General features: G+C 41.2%; 1 protein-coding gene across 1 annotated transcript in view; it reads right to left on the reverse strand.

Moving 5' to 3' along the window:
- Positions 1-20207, reverse strand: part of LOC140210924 (dynein axonemal heavy chain 8-like) — a 504855-nt gene that overhangs the window by 58658 nt on the left and 425990 nt on the right. Inside the window, exons 78-79 of the mRNA XM_072280194.1 lie at positions 15098-15300; positions 7063-7136 (exon numbers count right to left, since the gene is read on the reverse strand). Of these exons, the coding sequence (XP_072136295.1) occupies positions 7063-7136; positions 15098-15300 (277 nt within the window). The remainder of the gene's footprint in view (positions 1-7062; positions 7137-15097; positions 15301-20207) is intronic.

Raw genomic sequence — 20207 nt, forward strand, 5'->3', positions numbered from 1 at the left:
TATAACTTTCCATCTTCTATTCGTGCTTCATATTTTGTGCTGGTGATTCAGCAGGAGTGCTGGGAAGATGCTCAGGAGAAGACATAGATGCTGTCACTTTTTGTGGAACACATTTTGGGAGTTAAAGAAATACATGATAAACTGGAGAACAAGGTTGCATTCTACGCTGGTCAACTTGCAAAGAGTTTGAACAGTAACTATAATGTGAGATCCCAAGGGGTCTTTCGGGCTGTGGTTCAGGTCCTCAGGGACTGTAAGAATAGTGCAGGATGTCTGTTCTTCAGGTATGATCTGAAAGAATGTATAATTTGCTTAGGAGAACTCAATGATCCCATCCTGCTTCCATGTGATCATTTTTACTGTTTAAAATGTATGAAGCGGTGGCTTGAATCAGGAAAAGGACAAACGACTCTGCCCACTGTGCCGTACTTCTCCAGATGATGATTATGTACTAGCGGTAACAGAAGAAATAAGTGAAGCTGTAGCAAAATTAGTCATATTTCGCAAGAGGTCTGATGCATTTTTCGTAGCTTCGGATTCCATGGTCTGCTTCAAAGATGAAGTCGCCTCACCATAGGAAGGATGTGGGAGCATTGGAAAGGGTACAGAGGAGATTTATCAGGATGCTGCCCGGTTTAGAGAGTATGGATTATGATCAGAGATTAAGGGAGCTAGGGCTTTACTCTTTGGAGAGAAGGAGGATGAGAGGAGACATGATAGAGATGTACAAGATAATAAGAGGAATAGATAGAGTGGATAGTCAGCGCCTCTTCCCCAGGGCACCACTGCTCAATACAAGAGGACATGGCTTTAAGGTAAGGGGTGGGAAGTTCAAGTGGGATATTAGAGGAAGGTTTTTTACTCAGAGAGTGGTTGGTGCTTGGAATGCACTGCCTGAGTCAGTGGTGGAGGCAGATACACTAGTGAATTTTAAGAGACTACTAAACACAAAATACTCTGCAGATGTGGGGGCTTATATGGGAGGCAGGGTATGAGAGTCGGCACAACATTGTGGGCCGAAGGGCCTGTACTGTGCTGTACTATTCTATATTCTATGACTTGCCACCAACAAAGAAGTGGTTGGTGATCTGCTGTCTCTGCTAGTTATTCAAAAGTCGAGACAATCCAATGACTCACAGAAAGATCAGTACTTTACCAGTAATGGTTCACCATTTGATGAAGCAGTTGATCGAAATCCTGTTGTTTGTTCTATTGTTCTTAAACTGCTGTTAAAGTACAGTTTTGCTGATATTAAGGATTACCTGCAGTGCTATCTGTCTGGCTCAAGAGGGAGAATTCCTTCAGATGCACGTTCAGCACAAGTGTGAAAATACAACAATAGAAACCTTAGTTTGTTGCCAGAATTCGCCTCTGTTTTGATGCTGTTTCCAAACTTCTTTGTGAAAAACAAGACACATTGGCTGAAGATTCAAAATATGTACGTGCAAAAGAAATTTTCCTGCAAAGGATTAAGTGTATGATTCTCAATGGAGAAAATGATTGGTTCGAGATTTAACTCGTGCAAAAGCTGTTCTGTTTGAATGGAGATTTTCAGAGATTTAAGCTTATTGAGAGTTCGCAGATCTTCCATTATCTGTTCATCTGTTAACAAGTAATTTAACCGTGCAGGTGCAGGTTTTCATCTTTTGTTGGTGATTGGAACAGGGTCATTGGGTCTCCTCCTTAGTTTCCTAGTCATTATTGACTTTACCTCCATAGAATCTCCTGTGAGTTCCATTGTTAGCCTCTCATTCTCAATCATCTTTTTCTTTTCTTCCAACTCAATCTTTTTATCTTCAAATTCCTTTACTGCGGCTTTCTTCTCTTTAATGTAATTCCTTTCCACTTGTTCTGTCTTCAGTTGCAGAAAAAGCTCTGCATTTCGTATTCTTTCCTTGTACTGTTGATCTAGTTTCTTCATCCTTTTCTGATACTCCTGCAAAAAGCCTTCCTGTAACTGCTGTAGCTGTCTTTTGAGAGATGTCAATTTCTCTTGGTAAATCTGCTCTCTTACTTCCAGGTAGTCTTCATCATCCTGCTTAGTGGCAATATCTGTCTCCCTTGCATCCTCTGTATCTTAATCTGAGTCATGGCCACGGATACTGCATTCGTCCTCATCGTCGACGCTGTCTAGCTCCTCCTCGTCATTGTAATAGTCAACAATAGGTGAGAAGAGAGCTGCAGACATCTTCCCCGTCGAGCTGCCCTCCTTTGCTGACACATTTAGTGCCTTGATGGTGTGCCAATCCAACTGGATTTTCCCGAACCATTCACGTCCCAGCAACGGTGGTCCTCCACTTTTCAGTACATAGTGGTTCAGCTGCTGTGTTTTGTCTCTGTAGGTCATTGTCACTTTAATTTTACCTTTGGGATGCACCTTCTGTCCTGTGTAAGTCTTTAGCAGTAGTTTAGTTCAGGGGTCCCCAACCTTTTTTGCACCGCGGACCGGTTTAATATTGATGATATTCTTGTGGACCAGCCAGTGGGCAGGGGGTATAAATCACGACCGGAATGTAGGTGATAAGTCAACTATAAGTCACTTATCAGTGGCTAATACACTCAATTTCATTTCCAAAAGGATTTACCTAATGAATTTAATATTAAACACACAGAGCATATTTTCCTCGCATGAATATAGTGATAAGTCATAAGGGGATTCCTTATGTCCAGACTATTCCGCAATTTAGCTCTCATTGCATTCATTGCAGAAAACTCTGCTTCACAGAGATATGATGTTGGAAATGGAAGCAACGTTCTCAGTGCTTTCGTGGCTATCTCAGGATAGTCAGCCTTGACTTTGATCCAGAATGCCAGCAGAGATGTTATGTCAAACATACTTTTCAGCCCACCGTCATTTGCAAGCTCGAGGAGTTGATCTTCTTCCCGCGCTGACATGGATGATTCACCAGGGACATTCACAAATGGATCACGGACCCATTCCTTTGCACGTCTTGGGTCATTTGCAGTTGGGAAGTAATGCTCGAATTCTGTCGAGAGCGAAGATAGGTGTTCGCGCACTAGCTGTGAGAAGGATGGTGCAGCCTCAGTCTCTCCCAACATCCCAGCTAATGTTGGGAACATGTCAAATATGCCCCTGTACACTCGCCGTCCCCACAGTTCCAGCTTGGCTTTGAAAGCAGACACTTTATCTGCCAACTTGAAGACAGTTGTCATTCTCCCCTGAAGTGACAAATTGAGTTCATTGAGCAGGTTGAAGATGTCACACAGATAAGCGAGTTTTGCTATCCACTCCTCGTCACTGAAGTGTGCTGCCAGTGGTGACTTATTTCCTGAAAGAAATCTCTGTAGCTGCTCTCTTAACCTAAAAACCCTGGCCAGGGCTCTCCCCCTTGATAGCCACCTGACTTCAGTGTGTAAGAGAAGGCGCTTGTGCGCTGCGTCCATTTCCTCGCAAAGTTGCTCAAACAAACATGAGTTAAGGGCTTTTGCTTTGATGTGATTGATAACTTCAACAATGTCACTCAATACGCTGTTAAGATCAGGTGACAATTTTCGGCTAGCCAGCATTTCCCTGTGTGTGACACAGTGTGTAGACTGGCATTCAGGAGCAACCTCTTTGACTCGGGTAGTGAAACCAGACTTGTTAACCCGTTCCAACAGCTGTGCTTCGATGCCCTCTGCTATGTCATCAATTCTCCTTGAAACTGTGGTAGCTGAAAGAGAAACCTGTGTGCCATCTTGTTAGTTGCAGCTTCTCCCAACAGTTCACGGCACACGTCCTTGGCAGCAGGCAGAATCAATTCTTCACCAACAGTGAAAGGCTTCTTAACTTTAGCAATAAGGCTAGCCACTAAGTACGATGCTCTCAGAGCTGCAGCATTTGTGGAGGTGGTGGCTTTCAGCACTTGCTTTTGTTCCACTTGCTCACATTTTTTCCGCTCAACGGGTTTGTCTTTAAGTGCAGGGTGCTTGGACTCAAGGTGCCAAAGCAGTTTTGAGAGCTTCATCGCCTTATTAGACAGCTTGTCTCCACATATCACACACAGGGGGCTTGGAGCGTGCGAGTCACCAGCCGCAATAAAGACATATTTTATGTACGACTCGTCGTATTTTCCGTTGAAGGAAGCTTTCTTTTTTTTTGCAGTCTCGGCCTCAGGTGTCTCTGCGCTATCAGTGAAAGGAGAAGAGAGGAGAAGATGGCGGCGTGACACAGCACGCAGCGGCCACTCCGGTGAATGGTATCTGTTATCTGTCAAGTAGGGTGCCATGCACAACTCTGACTTGATGGAGACAGACGTGAGAGCACAGAGGAACATCTGGTGAAACTTCTGAAATGCCTGTTTCGCTGCTGCTGCCGCTACTGTGTGATCCAGAATCTCTGGAGAGGAAGGCCCCAAGTCCTCGGCTTTGCTTGTTGCTCGGCGGCCAGGGCGGGGTTGAAGCACTCAGCAGAGATGGTGTTCGGTGCTCGGTGCTGGAGGGCTGGTCGGAGGCTCGAAGTTTTCGGGCGGACTCAGAGTCGGCTGTGGTCAGGTGCTTCCGATGGCGCTGCATCGGCAAGTTTGCGGCGCTGGAGGTTCATGGCAGGGAGAGTCTCTCCCTTCTACCATCTGCATGAGATGATGGGGCTATCGGGACTTGAGACTTCTTTTTAACCGTGCCCATGGCCTGCTCTTTATCAAATTACGGTATTGCTTTGCACTGTTGTAACTATATGTTATAATTATGTGGTTTTGTCAGTTTAGTCTTGGTTTGTCCTGTGCTTCTGTGATATCTCTCTTAAGGAACATTGTATCATTTTTTAATGCATGCATTTCTAAATGACAATAAATGAGGACTGAGCGTCCTCATAATCTAATCTAATCATCATCATTAGGCCTTTTATGTTCCCTACTACCTCCTCCAAAGAAACTCTCAAGCGACAATTGTTTTTCACTCATCGAGTAGTTGTAGGTTAATGACCGACTGATGACTTCGTGTGGGTTCAAGTTCAACAGTGGGCGTGACAGGGAGTGAGGAAAGGTGCAGTTGACTCATATCATTTCCTAGCGGCCCGGTAGCACATGCTTTGCAGCCCGGTACCAGTCTGCGGCCCAGTGGTTGGGGACCACTGGTTTAGTTTGTTTCAGAGGTATGTGAGAAAACAGTCATTTGTTGTCGTGTACAGAGATCACTACTAAAACTGAGCCTGTGTCTCACACCCACCACTTGTGGAATGATCCATATTACTCTTCCATTTCTTGATGATTGACTTAACTGTATTCCAAGAGATATTCGGTGACTTGGAAAATTTCTTGTATCCATCTCCTGACTTGTGCTTTTTAATAACCTTTTCATGGAGTTGCTTGGAGTGTTCTTTTGTCTTCAAGGTGTAGTTTTGCCTAGATACTGACTCACCAGCAATAGACCTCCAGATACAGATGTATTTTTACTCCAATCAATTGGAGCAACTTGACTGCACATAGGTCTCCAAAAACAGATCGCTATTTAACTAATCATCTGACTTCTAAAACCAATTGGCTGCACTAGTGATGATTCGGTGTGTCATTTTAAAGGGGGATGAATATTTATACAATAATTTTTTTTGCATTTTATATTTGTAATTAATTTAGATCACTTTGTAGAGATCTGTTTTCATTTTGACACGAAGAAGCCTTTTTCTGTTGATCAGTGTCAAAACAGCCAAATTAAATCCACTGTGATTCAATGTTGCAAAACAATAAAACATGAAAATTTCCCTGGGGGGATAAATACTTTTTATAGGCACTGTATATTCAAGCTGAGATCAATCTTAACTAAGACATCCTTTATTTAAGGCTTTAACTAACATAGACTAGCAATATCTGTTCATATGCTCTTAAGATATGTATCTGCAGTATGCTCAATTCATCTACTAGTTCTCTTGTCAGTTAAGTGAATTGTGTAAGTGCATTTAACTTAAAGTTACTGTAACAACTATGTTACATCTAATATATAATGGACGTTAACACAAATATGCAATATTTATATATTAATTCAGCACATTAACTTTGATAACTGTTGCAAGAAAAGGAGATGTAGATAAAAAAAATGCTACATTATATTTAATGTTACTATAGTATTAAGGATCCTCCAGGATCTTGTGATCACTTCTACTAGGTAGAGGTTTTCTGTCTTCAGCTTAAGTAGGAGCAATTAAAAAAGTATTAAGGAGCAGTTTCTAAAGTAAATTGGGAAAAGTAGGCTTAAGAAAAAGTCCCTTGTAAATCAGTGGCACACTGAAGTCAGGTGGTTATCAAGGGGGAGAGCCCTGGCCAGGGTTTTTGAGTTAAGAGAGCAGCTGCAGAGATTTCTTTCAGGAAAAAAGTCACCACTGGCAGCACACTTCAGTGACGAGGAGTGGATAGCAAAACTCGCTTATCTGTGTGACATCTTCAACCTGCTCAATGAACTCAATTTGTCACTTCAGGGGAGAATGACAACTGTCTTCAAGTTGGCAGATAAAGTGTCTGCTTTAAATGTCTCATGTAGAATATATTCAATGCCTCCATAGCTCTCTGGGCAAGAGAACTCCTAAGCTTCCCATGTGCCCAAGAGAAGCAATTTCACTTCACCTCCATCTTAAATGGGCAACACCTTGTTCTGAAACTATGCTCTCCAGTTTAAGCTACTCTGATCAGGGAAACATCATCTAAGCAGCCACCCAATTAACCCCTCAGAATCTTAAAGGATTCAATAAAACCATTTGCATTTTTCTGAACTCCATTGTACAAAGGCCCAACTTGCTCAATGAATGCGAACCTTTTTATCCCACAAGTCAACAGTGAAACTACTCTGCATTGCCTCCTCTTCTTCCTTAGAGAGAGAAATTCTGGATGTAGATCTTATCATTGACCTGTGAAGTTGCATCAAAACCTCACCACTATTAAATCCCACATCACTTGCAATAAAGGCCAGCACTCCACTGACTGTCCTAATTAATTGATATACCTGCATACTAAGTTGCTACACTGCAACATTTTGAGTTCATTGTAATTGTTAGAATACTGGAAATGGAAAAAAATGCTAAGATAAAATTAAATTTATCTTTGATGAAACAATTTTCATATATATTTTACTGACCTGTTGCATGGACATTGCCACCAGCTTTCTGGCATGAACTTCTTGTCCCTGACCCATGGATATTGCCCGACAATCTGAAACAAAAGCTATCAGTTATCCTCTACGAAGATATCTAAATAATTCTGGATTAACTGTAGCTTTTCAAAAATATAGTTACTTATATGTTTATGTTTTGGATGTCATGTTCCTTAAGTTACCATGTCCAGAACATGAAACTTGGCAGAGAAAATAACACTAGGGAATAGGATTGGATGATTGTAATGGATGATTAATGCATGCTGGTTTAATTATCTACTCCTTGTATACAATATTTATGCTTTTGCTTCATTGAAAATAATTTCAAAATTCAGTAAGATTATGCCATATTGTTTTTTAAAAATAAGAGTAATAGCTGCTCAAAATCTGAAGTAAAAACAATGAATGTTGGGAACAGTCAGTACGCCATCTTCTGTTTGGATGTGTTCCTACCTTTCAAACTCCTTATGAAATTCTCCAACTTTAAGTAACTTGCTCTTTTTGTCTGTATTAGTACTGGCCATTTCTGTGAATCAACCAGCTGTGACTTTACTGTCCCCATTGAACCTGCTTGGTATGATGCATAGCTCTCCCAGTAGCAACACATTACAATACAAAGAAGCATTATCTCCCTCTAACTCCCCAGTTAGCTCCCTGACTTACCTCATGTGTTCCCTCTATCACAAGATCACAAGACAAAGGAGCAGAAGTAGGCCATTTGGCCCATCGAGTCTGTTCCGCCACTCCACCATGAGCTAAACTATTCTCCAATCTAGTTCCAATTTCCGGCTTTTTCCCCATATCCCTTGATACGCATGCAAGTCATACTGTGAGGCAGCAGGAGTGTTAAAAAGAGAGAAATTTGTGGAAGTTGGTCATTTCTTTGGCAGTAGAACAGGACATGACTGCGCAAGCGCGTGTAAGTCGGACCGTGAGGCAGCGGGAGTGTTTAAAAGAGAGAAGATTAATGGAGCAGGTGATGTTGTAGCGGGTGATGGAGTAGAGGAAGACAGAGTAGGAAGGCTTTGGCTCCTGAGACTTCGGCGAGCAGAGGCTGAGGAAGAGCTTCACTCCAAGTGAGGTAAGGCCGGGTAAGTTCCTTTAATAAATCTAATTACCTTAAGAGTAGGTAATGGAGGCAGCAGTTAGGGCAATTGTGTGCTCCATTTGCAGTATGTGGGAAGTCAAGGCGAGCACAATCATCCCTGATGACTACACTTGCAAAAGGTGCATCCAGCTGCAGCTCCTGACAAACCAAGTTAGGGAACTGGAGCTGGATGAACTTCGGATCATCAGGAGGCAGAGGCAGAAATACACAGGAGTTACAGGGAGATAGTCACCCCTAAGAGTCAGGAGACAGGTAGCTGGGTGACTGTCAGGAGGGAAGGGAAATAGATAGAATGAGCAGAGCACCCCTGTGGCCATTCTCACCAATAATAAGTACATCATTTTGGATACTGTTGACAGGGCTGACCTACCAGGGACAAGTTGCAGTGGTTGCGTCTCTGGCACCGAGATGGGACCCTCAGCTCAGAAGGGAGGAGGGAAAAGAGGAGAGCAGTAGTGATTGGGGATTCGGTAGTTAGGGGAACAGATAATAGGTTCTGCGGAAGAGATCGAGAATCCCGGATGGTCTGTTGCCTCCCTGGTGCCAAGGTCCGTGATATCTCGGATCGAGTTCTCGGTATTCTCAAGAGGAAGGGTGAGCACCGGATGTCATGGTCCATGTAGGGACCAATGACATGGGTAGGAAGAGTGAGGAGGTCCTGAAGGGAGGGTTTAGGGAGTTAGGCGCCAAGTTAAAGGACAGGATCTCCAGGATAGCAATCTCAGGATTGCTACCAGTGCCATGCGCAGGCGGGTTTAGAAACAGTAAGATAGCGCAGATCAATACGTGGCTGAAGACATGGTGCAGGAGGGAGGGCTTCAGATTTATAGATAATTGGGCAGTTTTCCAGGGAAGGTGGGACCTGTTCCGGCGGGACGGTTTACATCTGAACTGGAGAAGGACAAATATTCTTGCAGGTATGTTTGCTAGAGAGGCTCTGGTGGATTTAAACTAGATACAAGGGGGGAGGGGAACCAGAGTGTAGGAACAGATGTAGGGGAGAAGGAAGAAAAAGAAACTATTGAAGTTTTTTGCACTGTTAGTGATAAACAGAGAGTAAGAGGTGGAAAATTTCTTAAATGCATTTATTTTAATGCTTGGAGCATTATATAAAAGGTGGATGAGCTTAAAGCATGGATTGATACCTGGAGGTATGATGTGGTAGCTATTAGTGAAACATGGTTATAGGAGGGGAGTGATTGGCAACTAAATATTCCTGGATTTAATTGCTTCAGGTGTGATAGAATCGGAGGGACAAGAGGGGGAGGTGTTGCATTGCTTGTCAGAGAAAATATTACAGCGGTGCTCTGGCAGGATAGATTAGAGGGCTCGTCCAGGGAGGCTATTTGAGTGGAATTGAGGAATGGGAAGGGTGTAGTAACACTTATGGGGGTGTATTATAGACCACCAAATGTGGAGCGAGAATTGGAGGAGCAAATTTGTAAGGAGATAGCAGATATTTGCAGTAAGCACATATGATTGTGGGAGATTTTAATTTTCCACATATAGACTGGGAAGCCCATACTGTAAAAGGGCTGGATGGTTTGGAGTTTGTAAAATGTGTGCAGGATAGTTTTTTTGCAGCAATACATAGAGGTACCAACTAGAGAAGGGGCAGTGTTGGATCTCCTGTTAGGGAATGAGATAGGTCAGGTGACGGAGGTCTGTGTTGGGGAGCACTTCGGGTCCAGTGATCATAATGCTATTACTTTCAATATAATTACGGAGAAGGATAGGTCTGGACCCAGGGTTGAGATTTTTGATTGGAGAAAGGCTAACTTTGAGGAGATGCGAAAGGATTTAGAAGGAGTGATTTGGGATAATTTGTTTTATGGGAAGAATGTAATAGAGAAATGGAGGTCATTTAAAGGTGAAATTTTGAGGGTACAGAATCATTATGTTCCTGTTAGGTTGAAAGGAAAGGTTAAAAGTTTGAGAGAGTCATGGTTTTCAAGGGATATTGGAAACTTGATTTGGAAAAAGAGAGATATCTACAATAAATATAGGCAGCATGGAGTAAATGAGGTGCTCGAGGAATATAAAGAATGTAAAAAGAATCTTAAGAAAGAAATTAGAAAAGCTAAAAGAAGATATGAGGTTGCTTTGGCAAGTAAGGTGAAAATAAATCCCAAGGGTTTCTACAGTTATATTAATAGCAAAAGGACAGTCAGGGATAAAATTGGTCCCTTAGAGAATCAGAGTGGACAGCTATGTGTGGAGCCAAAAGCGATGGGGGAGATTCTGAACAATTTCTTTTCTTCGGTATTCACTAAGGAGAAGGATATTGAATTGTGTAAGATAACAGAAACAGGTAGAGAAGTTATGGAGATTATGATGATTAAAGAAGAGGAAGTACTGGCGCTTTTAAGGAATATAAAAGTGGATAAGTCTCCGGGTCCTGACAGGATATTCCTTAGGACCTTGAGGGAAGTTAGTGTGGAAATAGCTGGGGCTCTGACAGAAATATTTCAAATATCATTGGAAACAGGGATGGTGCCAGAGGATTGGCGTATTACTCATGTTGCTCCATAGTTTAAAAAGGGTTCTAAGAGTAAACCTAGCAATCATCGGCCTGTGAGTTTGATGTCAGTGGTGGGTAAATTGATGTAAAGTATTCTTAGAGATGGTATATATAATTATCTGGATAGACAGGGTCTGATTAGGAACAGTCAACATGGATTTGTGCGTGGAAGGTCATGTGTGACAAATCTTACTGCATTTTTTGAAGAGGTTACTAGGAAAGTTGATGAGGGTAAAGCAGTGGATGTTGTCTATATGGACTTCAGTAAGGCCTTTGACAAGGTTCCACAAGGAAGGTTAGTTAGGAAAGTTCAATTGTTAGGTATTGATATTGAAGTAGTAAAATGGATTCAGCAGTGGCTGGATGGGAGACGCCAGAGAGTGGTGGTGGATAACTGTTTGTCAGATCGGAGGCCGGTGACTAGTGGTGTGCCTCAGGGATCTGTACTGGGTCCAATATTGTTTGTCATATACATTAATGATCTGGATGATGGAGTGGTAAATTGGATGAGTAAGTATGCAGATGATACTAAGATAGGTGGAGTTGTGGATAATGAAGTAGGTTTTCAAAGCTTGCAGAGAGATTTAGGCCAGTTAGAAGAGTGGGCTGGAAGATGGCAGATGGAGTTTAATGCTGATAAGTGTGAGATGCTACATTTTGGTAGGACTAATCAAAATAGGACATACATAGTAAATGGTAGGGCATTGAAGAATGCAGTAGAACAGAGGGATCTAGGAATAATGGTGCATAGTTCCCTGAAGGTGGAATCTCATGTGGATAGGGTGGTGAAGAAAGCTTTTGGTATGCTGGCCTTCATAAATCAGAGCATTGAGTATAGGAGTTGGGATGTAATGTTGAAATTGTACAAGGCATTGGTGAGGCCAAATTTGAAGTATTGTGTACAGTCTTGGTCACCGAATTATAAGAAAGAGGTCAACAAAATAGAGAGAGTACAGAGAAGATTTACTAGAATGTTACCTGGGTTTCATCACCTAAGTTACAGAGAAAGGTTGAACAAGTTGGGACTTTATTCTTTGAAACATAGAAGGTTGAGGGGGACTTGATAGAGGTATTTAAAATTATGAGGGGGATAGATAGGGTTGACATGGATAGGCTTTTTCCATTGAGAGTGGGGGAGATTCAGACAAGATGACATGAGTTATGAGTTAAAGGGCAAAAGTTTAGGGGTAACATGAGGGGGAACTTCTTTACTCAGAGAGTGGTAGCTGTGTGGAACGAACTTCCAGTAGAAGTGGTTGAGGCAGGTTCGATGTTGTCGTTTAAAGTTAAATTGGACAGTTATATGGACAGGAAAGGAATGGAGGGTTATGGGCTGAGTGCAGGTCAGTCAGACTAGGTGAGAGTAAGAGCTCGGCATGGACTAGAAAGGCCGAGATGGCCTGTTTCCATGCTGTAATTGTTATATGGTTATATACCCTGACTAATTAGATACCTATCAATCTCCTCCTTAAACACCCTCAATGATTGGGCCTCCACAGCTGTATGTGGCAATGAATTCCATAAATCCATGACCCTCTGGCTAAAAAACCTTCTCCTCATCTCTGTTTTAAATGGGTACACTCTAATTATAAGACTGTGGCCTCTTGTCCTGGACTCACCCACCAAGGGAAACAGTCTTTCCACATCTACTCTGTCCAACCCTTTCAACATTCGAAATGTTTCTATGAGATCCCCTCTCATTCTTCTATACTCTAATGAATACAGTCCAAGAGCTGACAAACACTCCTCATATGTTAGCCCCTGCATTCAAGGAATCATCCTCGTAAATCTTCTCTGAACTCTGTCCAACATCAGTACATCTCTTCTGAGATAGGGGGCCCAAAACTGCACACAATATTCCAAATGAGGTCTCACCAGTGCCCCGCAGAGCCTCATCAACACCTCCTTACTCTTATACACTATTCCTCCTGAAATGAATGCCAACATAGCATTTGCTTTCCTTACTGCCGATCCAACCTGGTGGTTAACCTTTAAGGTATCCTGCACAAGGATTCCCATGTCCCTTTGCACTTGCAATTTTTGAATTTTCTCCCCATCTAAATAATAATCTGCCCAATTATTTCTTCTTCCAAAATGTACAACCGTACAGTTCTCAACATTGTCTCTCATTTGCCATTTCTTTGCCCACTCTCCTAAACTGACCAAGTCTCTCAGCAACCTTTCTGTTTCTTCAACACTTCCTGCTCCTCCACCTATCTTGGTGTCATCCGCAAACTTAGCCACAAAACTATTTGATCTATAATCTAAACCATCGATATACATTGTAAAAAGAAGCGGCCCCAACACCGACCCCTGCAGAACACTACTAGTAACAGGCAACCAATAGGATCCCTTTATTCCCACCCTTTACTTTCTGCCTATCAGCCAATGCTCCACCCATTCCAATATCTTTCCTGTAATTTCATGGGCTCACATCTTATTAAGCAGCCTCTTATGCGGCACCTTATCGAAGGCCTTTTGAAAATCCAAATACACAACATCCACAGCCTCTCCCTTGTCAATCTTATTTGAGATTACCTCAAAAAATTCCACTAGGTTGGTGAGGCAGGATCTTAACCATCTCTCCCATTAACTACTCTGCAAGTTCACTTTACATTATTTTTATTTATTTGTCAGTTCTGACAGAGCTTTTGATTTAAAAATTAACTCTGTCTCACTTCCCACAGATGCTGCCTGACTTGTTCAATGGTGCCATCCTAATACTGTTTTTATTTGAGGGATGTAACTTATTGATTGTGCAGCATCTTGAAGGGTGAAGCTGAAGAATTACAACTTGTGATCTACTCTGGTATCAATGGCAAAGGTAGAGTGAAAGATGTGGTTGTACATGTAGATTTTAAGGAACCAGGAAAGTGCATAATATCATAGAGTCATACGGCATAAAGTCATGCCATCTGGCCCACCACAAATATGCCAACCGTTGCACCTAACTAACTAATACCAAGTACCTGCATTAGGTCCAAAGCCTTCCGCACCTTGGCAATTCAAGCACTTGTCCAAACATTTTTTAAATATTATGAGAGTCTCTGCATCAGCCATTTGTTTGGACACAAACCTTACTGTGCCTTAAAAAAAACTTCTCTCAGATCGCCAAGGATAGAGAAGCAGGTTCTCAAAGTATAAATCTCAGGTTGGTCCCAGTGCCAGAAACAACAGGAAAATGCTACAAAGCTGAGGAGTGGGAGTGTTTTATTTTTCAATGAAGTAGGATCAATAAAGACAGAGAAAATATAGAATATCAGAGTAAATTAGCCAGACATATTAAACCAGACTGTTAGAGTAACCATAGGTATGTAAAAACAGAAAAGATTAGCAAGAGTAAACACGAGTCAAATACAGGCAACGATGGGAGAACTTATAGTGGAGAGGAATTAATCAAAACATGTGTTTGTCTTCACAGAAGGAGACAAAAAGCCTTCCAGAAGTACTAGAGAACCAAGGATCCAGAGCAGATGAGGAAATGAAAAAAGTTAATACTGGTAAAGAAATACTACTGGAGATGTTACTGAGCCTGGAAACTGAAAAAATCTGAAAGATCCAATGATCTACACATGTCAGAGTGTTGAAACAGATGGTAATGGAAATAAAAGACGAGAGATTTCTTCAACTAGAGAGTAGAAAATCTTTGGAATTCTCTACCCCAGAAGACATGGAAATTTCATCAATGATTTCATTTACAACAAATTTCTAGATGTTAGAGGAATCAGACGATATGGGAATAGAGTGCAAATGTAGTGTATTTGGCAGCTATAACCTTGCAGAATGATGGAGTAGCTAGTGGGGCAGAATGGCCTACTGCTCCTGTTTATTATGTTACTTTGCATTCACTATCAATAAAACCATTTCTTCTTGGACCCTTAAAATGCAGGTCATTGAGTCCAAGAAACTTGTCTGTTTTGTCTGTCTTTAGTTCCATTAGCTCACTATCTAATTGTTTCTTGTAATATTGAAGTGGAACTTCCTACCCAATAATATTATGTAGGGACCTTCAAGAGATAGGCTCGAATGGTTTGGAAAGATTGCTGTTTTTAATATCCTAAGCTACAACATTATGAGTATAGAAATTATTGTATAGAAAGATTCTGCTCCAATCTGTGGCAACATTATTAAGGATCAAAAATCAACTTTATAAGCATGTGGTGTGTTGATGCAACATACCACCACAAATTCCCAATACATGTAAATGTATGGAAATTATTTTTACTTTGTCGCTATGGTGTAGTAACACTTCATGGATGTTAGTGCTGTTCTCAATGTTTCATGGATAATGGTGTGATTCTGCACAGCTTGGTCGTATCCAGAAGCCAAAAGCATAAATTGTCTCTATACATTGCAGGGTTTTGCAGTTATTACTCAGACAACATCCTTACCAATTTCAAGCCTCTTGGCCAGTCCTTCAATCTGATTGCTAGGATCTGATCCCATGGATAGGAGGCAGATCAGAGGAGTTCGCACATCACTTTCTTCCCAAGTTGTCTCCAAGTTTAAAATCACCGGCTCGGCATATTTTTCTCCCATTGAGTCAGAAATAAAGTTTCGAGCTTGTGAGAGTGTTCGATCAGGACACCATGATCTGAAAAATAAAAATTATTCAAACTATTTTGTTTTTTTGTAGATTGATACAATTAATTTATATCTTTCTCACTTCCTTGCAATATTGTTACCTTCAAATATTTATCCATTTCCGTTTTGAAAACTACAAATGAACCTCCATTAGGGAGTGCATTCTAGGTCATAACTACTTGTTGACAAAAAATTTTGCCCACTGATCCCTGAAGATTTATCTAATTACTTTTTGTCTGCAGTATATAGCACGTTACTAATAGAAACATTTACCCTAAATAAAAGAGTTATAATTTTATACACATCTATTAAATTTTCTTTCAACCTCCTCTACTCAAAAACAACAACTTCTCCAGGATTCTCCAGTGTGTTCTTACAAATTATCAGTTGTCACTGGAACCTATCTAGTAAACTTTATCCACACCTTCCCAGATTGTTTATATTCTTCTTCTCGTGAAACTACAAGAAATGGATGAGTACTGATATCTAGTAAGTTTTATAAAGATTCAACAAGATCTCCTTACTTTCATATAAGTTACTTCTACTGTTAAGTGCATGTTGCCTTTATTGCCCAGTTTTGCAGACTGCATTGGTAGCTTCACATGGACAGTGACATTGATATTGATATTGACAAGGATATGGACATTGTGTTGGCAGAAGGAATTAGTTAGTTCAGGATTTAATTACTACTTTAATTAGTTCAGCATAACATTGTGAGCCAAAGGGCCTGTTCTATGTTTTATTTCTTTTGTCTTTACCTTTGCAGAGACATGGATGCATATAGCTTATTCTATGCAGATCATTTCACAGAAAATTATATCAAAGATCTACAGATATGGAAAGCTGAAATAAAATACAAGGAAATACTCAAAGCACTGAGCTGGTGAGATGGTATCTGCAGAAAGAGATCCAAAGAAAGAATCTTAGAGCTGGAACATTAAGTTTGTTACTCTTTCCATTGATGCTGCACCTAACCTGGTAAGTGCTTTCAACAGTTTTGTTTTTAATCCACATATGTGGCATTATCATTAAGCACCAATTCAGATATTGACATTGCAAAGGTTAGTTAGCCTAGAAAGGATTCAAGTGTCTCATATGGAGAATCACCTGGTACAAGAAAGTTGCAGGATTATCTGGGGGATAGGAAAAGTACAGTGATGCTCCCCAGGGGGAGAGGTGGCATATCAGTTCTTCCCCAGAGTTCTCAGATGAAGACTAAGATAAAGGAGCATATATGGAATAGTGTCTGAGATATATTGATTTACTTGGTTAACAGCATTCCAGAAATGTCAAGGAGTCCATCCTTAACCTCTTACAGGACTTCTTATGGAACCACTACATTGGAGAAGTGGTGTGAATCCAGTGCAACTCAAAATTGACACTACTCCCAGGCTCTGTTTCCAGTCAGATTACTGCAGATATATAGCAGAGAACACAGAACAGTCCAGGTCCTTCAGTCCACAATATCAATGCTGAACAAGATGCCAATCTAAATTTACAAGTTCCCTCCACATTATATATACCCTTCCATTCCCTGCTTAAAAAAAGGAGGAAAGCAGCAGAAAGGAAACTATAGACCAGTTAGCCTGACCTCAGTGGTTGGGATCGTGTTGGAGTCAATTGTTAAGGATGAGGTTATTGAGTACTTGAAGACACAGGACAAGATAGGACAAAGTCAGCATGGTTTCCTTAAGGGAAAATCCTGCCTGATGAACCTGTTGGAATTCCTTGAAGAGATTTCAAATAGGATATATAAAGAGGAAGCAGTGGATGTTGTATATTTGGACTTTTGACCTTTGACAAGGTGCCACACATGAGGCTGGTTACCAAGAGCCCATTCTATTACAGGAAAGTTACTGGCATGGTTAGAGCATTGGCTGATAGGTAGGAGGCAATGAGTGGGAATAAAATGATCCTTTTCTGGTTGGCTGTCAATGCCTAGTGGTGTTCCGCAGGGGTCAATGTTGAGACTGCTTCCTTTTATGCTGTATATCAATGATTTAGATATAAATGATGGAATAGTTGCCAAGTTTGCAGATGATATGAAGATTCTTGGAGGGGCAGGTAATGTTGAGGAAACAGGCAGGCTGAAGAAGGATTTAGACAGATCAGGAGAATGGGCAAGAAAGTGGCAAATGAAATACAATGTTGGAAAATGCATGGTCATGCACTTTGGTAGTAAAAATAAATGTGTGGACTATTTTCTAAATGGGGAGAAAAGCCAAAAATCTGAGCTGCAAAGGGACTTGGGAGTCCTTGTACAGAACAACCTAAAGGTTAACTTGCAGGTAAAGTCAGTGGTGAGGAAGGCAAATGCAGTGTTAGCATTCATTTCAAGAGGTCTGGAAAACAAGAGCAGGGATGTGATGCTGAGGCTTTATAAGGCACTGGTGAGGCCTCACCTTGAGTATTGTGAACAGTTTTGGGCTCCTCATCTATGAAAAGATGTGCTGGAATTGGAAAGGGTTCAGAGGAGGTTCACAAGGATGATTCCAGGAATGAAAGGGTTATCATATGAGGAATGTTTGATGGCTCTGGGCTGTATTTGCTGGAGTTTAGAAAGATGAGGGGGGATCTCATTGAAACCTTCCAAATGTTGAAAGACTTAGACGTGGTAGATGAGGAAAAGATACTTACCATGGTGGGGGAGTCTAGGACAAGAGGGCACAGCCCCAGGGTAGAGGGATGTCCATTTAAAACAGATGTGGAGAAATTCTTTAGCCAGAGGCTAGGGAATTTGTGGAATTTATTACCACAGACAGCTATGGATGCTAGGTCATTGGGTGTATTTAAAGCAGAGCTTGATAGGTTCTTGATTGGACCCAGCATCAAAGGTAATGGGGAGAAGGCTGGGGAGTGGGGCTGAGGAGGGGATAAAGAAAAAGGATCAGTCATGATTGAATGGCAGAGCAGACTTGATTGGCCAAATGGCCTAATTCTGCTCTTATGTCTTATGGTCTCGATGTGTCTACCTAAATGCCTCTTAAACATTGCTATCATACCTTCCGCCCCTGATATCCTACCACTCTGTGTATAAAATATTTGCAACATCAATTTCTTTTAAACTCTCTCCCTCTCACAATGTAACTATACCTTCCAGGATTTGACATTTCCATTGCAGGAAAAAGACTTGGTCTACATTCCCCATTGATTCCCTCAATTTTACATAGAACAGGATAACACTGGATAAAACCCATCAGTCCAGAATGTTGGTGCCAACTATGCTAATCTAAATGATCCCATCTACCTACACAAGGTCCATATCACTTTATTTCTTGCTTGTTCATGTGACTGAGAAAATACCTTTTAAACGTTACTGTTGTATCTGCTTCCACCATCTCCTCTGGCAATGCTTTCCAGGAAACCTCTGTGTAAAATAACTTGCCTTTCAATCTCCTTTAAACTTCCCCCCTCTCACCTTTTAAGTTACATTCTCTGGTACAGTATTTGATATTTCCACCCTGGGAAATAGGCCATCCTATCCAATTCATACCTCTCAGAGTTTTGCATCTATACTCCTATCAAGATACCCCTCAGCTTCCAATACATCAGAAAAGACAATTCAAATTTGTCCACCCTCTCCTTATAGCTCATTCTCTGTATTCAAGGCAACATCCTAGTCAACCTGTTCTGCATATTCTCCAAAGCCGGTACATCCTTCCTGTAATGTGGCAAACAGAACTGCACACAATACTCTAAATGTGGACGAGCCAACCATTTATAGAACTGCAATATGACTTTTGACTTTAACACTCAACAGCCTAACTGGTGGAGGCAAGTAGCCATATAACTTATTTACCATTGTATTTACTCATGCTGCCACTTTCTGGGAGCTATGCACTTACACCCCAAGATTCCTCTGCACATCAATGCTCATAAGAATCCTGCCATTTTCTGTGCACTTTCCTCTCATATCTGATCTCACCAAGTGCAAAACCTTACATTTATCAAGATTAAACTCCATTTGCCATTTCTTTGTCCACATTTTCAAATGGTCTATTTCATGCGGCATCCTTTGACAATCTTCTTCATTATTCATGAATTTTCGTGCAGTCTGCAAACTTACTAATTGGCCCACCTATATTTTCATCCAAATTATTTATATATTTCACAAACAACAGAATTTCCAACACGGATTCTTGCAGAACATCAATAATCACAGAGCTGTAGTTGGAATAACACTTCTGTACTACTAACTTGTCTTCAAAGGCCAAGCTGATTTTGAATCCATTCATACCTCAAAATGCTTTTTGCAGTGGCATCGCAATACATTACAAGATGAAGACAAACATAAGTTGGCATAAATATATTAAAAATAAATTATGCATAACTCACACATGCACAAAATAAACAAAATATAACAACACCATAGAAAGATAAGCAAAATGGAAAATAGTCCAATGTTGTGTTATGGTTTTCAGGTAATTTCAAGACTTAATGGCAGTAGGGAAAAGGCTGTTGTTGAACCTTGAGCACGGACCGTCAGGCTCCCGTATTTCCTGCCTGAAGGCAGCAACAAAAAGAGGGCATGGCCCGGATGGGGGTAATCTATGATGATAGAGACATTATGTCTTGTAGATGTCCTCAATGTTAGGGACAGCTGTACCCCTGATGGAACTGGCTAAATCCATCACTCTTGTTAGACACTTCATTCCTCTTCATTGGAGTTTTCATATTAGGCCAAGATGCAACCAATCAAAAATGCCTTCCACAGTACATCAGTGGAAGTTTGTCAGAGACTTTGATGACATGCCAAATCTTCTCAAATTACTAAGAAAGTAGAGCTGCTGGCTTGCCTTCTTCATGGTTGCATCTATGTATTGACCCCAGGATAGATCTCCTGAGATATTGACAGCCAGGAACTAAAAGCTGTTCACTTTTTCCACCACAGATGCAATAAGGACAATTGCCCTGACT

The sequence above is a fragment of the Mobula birostris genome, chromosome 2 (genome assembly GCF_030028105.1).
Source record: "Mobula birostris isolate sMobBir1 chromosome 2, sMobBir1.hap1, whole genome shotgun sequence".
Taxonomy (NCBI): Eukaryota; Metazoa; Chordata; class Chondrichthyes; order Myliobatiformes; family Myliobatidae; genus Mobula; species Mobula birostris.